Raw genomic sequence first — 7,038 nt, forward strand, 5'->3', positions numbered from 1 at the left:
TCACGAATTTATGTTTCGAGACTTCATTTGCAATTCAAACCGTCGATTTGTTCGTACACCCTTCAGCATCATCCGCATTTCATGTTGCTGTTTTTGCCTACAAATATTCACAATTTCATAAAATTTTATATTGAATTATTTTAAAGTTTCTTACACATAGATCTATAAGTACATTATTTAATTTAGCATTTAAATCCTTTCATCATCATTAATCCTATAGCTTCAATAAAATTTATTAAATAAAATTTAATTAATAAAACTCAAATTATATATCTTAAGCTTATGGATAAATACACTATCTTGTAAATAAACTGTTATAAAATAATTTTCTTAAAATAATCTTGTAAATAAACTGTTATAAAATAATTTTCTTAAAATAAAGGTGATGTACCTTGAAAAAACAGTTTGTTTTTTCAGTATAAGATGCGTAGCTTCTGACTTTTTCAATTTAAATCCAAATCTGTTATGAATCCCATCCTTAGTGTCGCTTGGTAATGGTTTCTTCTGTTCCGACTTTCTATCTTTTGAAAATGATTGGTTAGCAGCTACAAAAATGATTTATGCAAAATTATTAGCATTTATAAAAGTTGTCGACGTATGCAGAATAATAATATTATCAAATTACTGAACGCTAAATGTCTAGCTTCCAAACGTTTTTTTGCATCTACAAGCGATTCTGATTTAGCAAACATTTGCTCATGTATCCTTCCGAAATTTGGTACTTTTTTCAGCGATGATTTTTTCTCTGAAAATAAATCAGAAGTTATTAGAATATAAAATAAAATTTAAAATATAAAATACAAGCGATTTTTTATTTCATTTTACCTGATTTCTTTTCAACTGATGCAAAGGTTTTTGGTGTTTGAATTGCATTTAACTGAATCGATGTGTCTCTGTGTATTCTTGGATTTGAGTTCTTGAAAGGAGAAATCAGCGAACTCCGAATAAATTTTGCAGTTTCAGTCTTTTTCGATCTTTGTGTTGAATTCATAACATTGTTTCTATGCTGTGCATTAGTATTATGTGATATACTCGATCGTGATCCGTTCAGCTTGTTAATTGAGTTTCGTGAACTATTTGCGTTAGATGATATATCCACAAAACGCACTTTAGCTTTTTTAACGTTATCTTTCAAGACACTTAAATTCGCGTCAGCTGAACTGCGCTTTCTGCTGATCATTTGTCGTAAGTTTAGTGTCTGTGGTTGTTCTAATTCATAGGTATGGTTCTCTTGCTTCTTCGAATTATCCTTATCGTAAGTAATGTTTAGTTTTGTGACATTTACAAGGGGAAATTGACTAATTTCTAGAGTATTATTAATATCTTTATCATCAAAAAGAGAAGGTGAAGATATATTTTCAATGTCTGTGTTTCTATCCATTGTATTAGCTAGGATAATGGATTGATTTTTATATCTTGATCTAGTATTAAGAGAAATATTATTTACAGAACCAATAGAATCAGACAAACTATTGTTTCTTGATATCATGTGTTCCTCTCGTGGAGTGGACGACACTAAGGGTGCCTTTCCTTGTATTAATGCATTATATTTAATTCTTGATGTTCTGTTAGTGTTCGTGGTAATTCGTGGTATCCCCATACTATTACTTCTTAATTCAGAATTAGAATTTCGCTTAGATGTACCTCCAGAAACATGGTCCTCAACTGGTATTATTATTACCTTCAAATTCCTCTCATTTGAGGGAGATTTTATTTTGATCGAAGTATTTCGAGTTTTACTAGCGACCACATGTTTTTGTTTCACATTTTTGGACGATAATTTATCTAATACCACTACTGGTTCAGCCAGCACATCTTTCATTTGTGAAACCGTCAATATCTTTGTTAATTTTGGACTTAATTTTGGATTTTTAATTGATGATAAATTCTTTTCCTTGGATAAAGGAGATTTTTTTGAGCTAATTTTGGACGATTTGTCATTCTCGAGATTTGGTGTAGTATTAGGACTAGCAGAAAACGGATTCTTTTCTCTCCGGGATGAAGATAATAATTTCAGTTTATGTGATTTTGATTTTTTCGATTTTGGAGACTTCAACATTATTTTCGGAGATTTTGAGAATTTACGTGAAATTAAATTTAAGCTAGACTTCTTGCGATTATTTTTTGTTGCTGATGATGTTGATGCAATTTTATTGGACTTGGAATTATTGTCTAGCGTGTTCTTTTTGCTCTTTCGTGATTTCTTATTATAAGAATCACTCTCTGATTTTTCTAAACTTTCCTCAGAATCCTCATCTACAACAAGAGATAACTTTCGTGGACTCTTAAATAGCTTCGGTACAGTTATTGAGTGTGTCTTTGGAGAACCTATGGAGATTGGTGATTTTTTGGGTGTCTTTTTAGATCTGTGTGGTGTAAGACTAAGCTTGGGAGGTGTACTCTTAGGAGTAACTATAACAGGCGATATTTTTGCATTTGTGATAGAGATATTCCGTTGTAATTTTTTATTAAGCATTTTCTCTGAATTCCGATTTGAGGCATTATACTGAAATAAGTTAGTCTTGAATTCCATCGTTGCAATATTGTTGCAATGCTTGTCTCTTAATATTCTGATTGATTCACTGAGATCCATATTCTGGTCTTCTTGCAATACAGATGTATCTGTTTCTTTGTTTAAATTAAGTTTTCGACGAATAGATTTCTTCTTTGTGGACTTTTTGAATGTTATCTTCAGATCAGGTTTTGGCACTTCTTTTTTGGCACTTTGCTTAGCAGCGGTTTCCAAATTATTCTCAACATTAGATTTCCTCTTCTTCTGAGACTGTCTGATTTTCTGTGCTGACTTGGCCACATTCTGGCTTACTTTTACTTTTTGTGTCTTAGATCTAGTAGAAACAGATTGTTCCGCCGTTGCTGCAAAGTAATAAAACATTTCAAAACTATCTTTCAAATCATCGAAAGTTTTGTGAAAAATCTATGATAAGACTGTAATCAAACTCCAATTAATTTAGCAATTACGTATCATAATTGTTATATTTAAGTTTTTGAATGAGATAGCACTATTAATTATTGTTTGACAAATGTCTATTTCTATTAATGTGAACTAATTTTAATCTTGATTTAATTTATATACTTTGGGTTTTTATATATTATAATTCTGAAAATTAGAAAAAAATAAAAAATAAGTTAAATCAAGATTAAAGTTAATGTAATATAATTGGAGAATTGGACAAAAGAAAGATTGAGATCTTGTTCCACCAATGTAAGATTAATTTTAATTTTTGTTTAAGGTATATTTTTCTAATTTTTCAGAACTAAAAAAAGATAAGAAGTAAATTGAACCGAAATAAAAGTTCATCTTACATTGATGGAAATCTTACATTTGGTGGGTCTAAGAATGATAAATTATATAGTTCGGAACTCTAGCAAACAATTTTGCCGATCAAGTCACTTGGAGCTTAAAGTCTAAGTCGTCCAATGACGAGAATCGAATAATTTCCTCGATCAAGTCGATAACGTAGTGTCTCGAGTTCTCGAAATCCACACGAAAAGAAACGCAAAAATACATCACGAAGAAAACTATAACCTTACATTCGAATAGAAGGAGAGAATCATCAAGATACACATATGTCCGTCTCACCTGCTCGAGTTCGTCTGGGCGACATCCGTCCTGATTTCGTATCCTTTTGCCACGTAGTCGTCTTATCACGAATGCACCTCCGACACTCTAACGCGATCCGATCTTACCACTTTTCCGATGATTTGGGTCTAACATGAACGTGGGCTTAGTGGATTCCGCACAAAATAGTTTAGCTGTATTTGCGCGCCTATTTCAACGGCCAATTGCGACGCTCAAGTGATTTCCCTCGTCACAGAACGCTCCTCTATCTAGGAACGCGCACGCCAAATTAAGTCAGCGTCGCAGACTCGAACTGATTGTTTTAAATGGCGGTGTAACCGACATCAGACAACATAAAAATCGCATCTGCTAAGCAGGCTGCCTTAAAGGAGCTAAAAATTTAAAATAAAAAATTAAAAAAGCTCGAGCAATTCGTTTAATACCGAATATACTGCGAAAATATATGCAGACTTTTATAAATGTCATTTTGAAATGGACAAAAATTCGATCAAAGAATTGCTGATTGGTTAACAACTATAATTGGTTTTAAAGTGAAAATTAGAGCCTCCATTTTTCTCGATATTATGGCTGCGTTCAGCAAAAAACAATAGTTTTGCAATCGTTTCATGATTGTCCGCTGAGATAGAATTCTTTCTATTTTCATTCTTTTAGATCTAAAAGTATAATTCAATCAGCGCAAAGAAAAACTTCCAAGTTGTAAAATAAACGTTCTGCTGAACATAGCAATGGATACATTAGGTGCATCCAGAAGCACGACCGCTTACTGAACGGTCAGTAAGCACTTACCTCTGATTGGTCTATATTTTAAGATCTACTGGAATATGCCAATTAATATGCCGATTAGATGAAAGAGCGCTCAACGAGCTCTTAAAAAAAATATAGACCAATCATGTGATAGAGTTCAGTGAACTCTTGTATCTGTTTGGTCTGTATTTTTAGACCAAACAGGTCAAATGGAACACGCCAATCAAATGAAAGAGCTCACTGAGAGTTCAGTGAGCGGTTGTAATATTAAATGCACTCATTTTAAAATACTTGACTGTGATTGGCTTACGGCTTTATGATTACGACTAAAATTTTTACATGTGATAGAGAGAAAGAGAGGAGCACAAATTAATTATCAAATTTTTTGTTATTTGAACAAATTCCAATTGTATGCACATATAAACATGAGAAGAATAGATGTAATCTCTCAAATGCAATAATAAGATACAAATAGATACAAATGTCATTTGAAGTACATATATTTTATACAGAACAATTTATAATAGGAAACAAAATGTTTGCTTTTTTCTTTTAATTTAATAAAAAATATATAATAGGATATATTATTTAGTCGATCTTGAGAAAAAAATAAGACGAATACGAAGTATTTCGTGAATAATAAGAAACTTATTTACACTTTCTTGTAATGACAATTTCAGAATTAAGGTTGAACAGGATCTGCGGTTTTCCAAACACGATTAAACGATAACATCACAGAGCGTGGGAGTACTATAGTTAATAGTATGCGGGGATACGTAGTGACTGATGTTCTGATGAAAAACTGACTTCAACTGAGAGTTGAAAGTGCAGCATAGCACTAAATTATTATTGCAACATAGCCGGTATAAATCTTTTTAAAAATGTATGTATATTATCTAAATTAAAGCTATATTAACAAAAAATTTGTTATTATAAACTGATACTGCAGTTCCTATAAATTTAGAGAATTCATAAGACTTATTTTCACTTGCCACGTACTGTTTAAATATGGAGATAATTCTCTCTGTATGCTTTTATATTATTAATATACTGAGTAATAATATCGAATAGAATCTGACTTTATAAATTCTAATTATAATTTAATAATTTTATATGTAAGTCATATTTGTTCTTGTTACAGGTATAAAGTTATTGTTAATCTCATTGTTATTATTTCTTTAACACGAGGAGAAGATTATTATGAGATCCTTGGTATAAACAAGACTGCTGATCAGGATGATATCCGAAAGGCTTTTAAGAAGCTAGCTATTGTTTATCATCCTGACAAAAATAGCGTATGTGAATTAGAATACAGTATACCATTATTGTTTTCTCTGCTGTGTTATATTGTCATAAAGTTTTGATATTTTCCAGGACGATCCAAACGCTCATGATAAATTTGTCAAATTAACAACAGCCTATGAGACATTAAAGGACAGTGACTTAAGACATAAATATGATCTTTATGGAGAAGATGGTCTTAATAAATCTCATAAGAAACAAACCTATCATTCTTGGAGTTACTATCAAAACAGTTTTATATATGATGATGACAAATATGTTATTAATTTGGGAAAAAATGATTATTGTGAGTATATAATAACTTTCTTTATGCTTGTCATTAAATATGAAATGAAAATATGAAATATATTAATGTTAAATTGCTAAATATTAAAAATTAAGAACTAAACTGAGTATTAATATTATGCATATATATATCTCTGTGTGCAGATGAAAGTGTTATTAACTCTCATTCAAGCTGGTTTGTAAACTTTTACTCTCCAATGTGCAGCCACTGTCATCACTTAGCACCGACTTGGAAGGAAATTGCTAAGTTACTTGATGGCGTTGTAAAAATTTCAGCAGTTAATTGTGAATATAACTGGCAATTATGTCATCAAATAGGAATCCGTGTCTATCCTACGTTGCTCTATTTTCAAAAGGTATGTAAAAAGAGAGAGAGAGAGAGAGAGAGAGAGAGAGAGAGAGGGGGGGGGAGAAAGAGAGAGCTCAATTTCTCTTTAAAGAGAAGTTGAATCTTAGACTCTGTACAATTTTTAGGAAATTATATATTTCTTCATATTTTTACGGATGATATTTGTTGATTAAATCAATAAGAATTACTAATTCATCTTTTGCCTCAAAGAATTCACAGCACGGGGAGCATTACAGAGGAGAAAAAACACAGGAAGTCATCACACGTTTTGTATTAGATAGACTAAATGTTCATATACATGAATTAAGTGAATTTCATTTCAAAGAGTACTTAAGTGGCAAAATTGTAAAGAAAATGCCTGTGTTAATATTTATATGCAATGATCAACAGAATTGTTTCACCTCCGACGAAAGGATTAAAGTAGCGGCTACATTTGTAAGCGTGGTGTCATTTTATCATGACGTTGTGATTATTAGACAGCCTAATAATATGTTTTTTTTTTCAGGACAAACTAATTGATGTAAAAATGTTTACATGTAAGAATGACGAGTGTCATGACAAGATATCCTATGATACAAACGCTGTCTATTTACCAATATATAATAAATCTTTTTGGGAACCTATATTCCTTGATGGTATATTTGATATAAATACATTAATAGAAAAACTCTTAGATCAATTGCCTGATCCACAAGAGCTATCTGACAATGATTTTAAGGTAAAGTATTTATTTGTTATATATATTTGTACATTATTA

At 31.2% G+C, this 7,038-nt stretch overlaps 2 protein-coding genes across 2 annotated transcripts in view; one reads left to right on the top strand and one right to left on the bottom strand.

Annotated features, from left to right (window-relative positions):
• On the bottom strand, positions 1–3,803 carry LOC108689626 (probable serine/threonine-protein kinase mkcC). The gene is made up of 5 exons (XM_018196483.1): positions 3,602–3,803; positions 826–2,874; positions 626–745; positions 392–545; positions 1–97 (listed from the first exon to the last, which is right to left on the bottom strand). The coding sequence occupies exons 1-5, from the start codon at positions 3,624–3,626 to the stop codon at positions 1–3; spliced, it is 2,445 nt and encodes an 814-aa protein (XP_018051972.1). The 5' UTR covers positions 3,627–3,803.
• Positions 3,804–5,220: 1,417 nt separating this feature from the next.
• Positions 5,221–7,038, top strand: part of LOC108689660 (dnaJ homolog subfamily C member 10-like) — a 3,881-nt gene continuing 2,063 nt past the window's right edge. Inside the window, exons 1-6 of the mRNA XM_018196520.1 lie at positions 5,221–5,228; positions 5,487–5,640; positions 5,720–5,933; positions 6,077–6,288; positions 6,492–6,716; positions 6,787–6,999. Coding sequence (XP_018052009.1) covers positions 5,227–5,228; positions 5,487–5,640; positions 5,720–5,933; positions 6,077–6,288; positions 6,492–6,716; positions 6,787–6,999 — 1,020 coding nt within the window. The 5' untranslated portion in view covers positions 5,221–5,226. The remainder of the gene's footprint in view (positions 5,229–5,486; positions 5,641–5,719; positions 5,934–6,076; positions 6,289–6,491; positions 6,717–6,786; positions 7,000–7,038) is intronic.

Source organism: Atta colombica, unplaced genomic scaffold, assembly GCF_001594045.1.
Source record: "Atta colombica isolate Treedump-2 unplaced genomic scaffold, Acol1.0 scaffold274, whole genome shotgun sequence".
Taxonomy (NCBI): domain Eukaryota; kingdom Metazoa; phylum Arthropoda; class Insecta; order Hymenoptera; family Formicidae; genus Atta; species Atta colombica.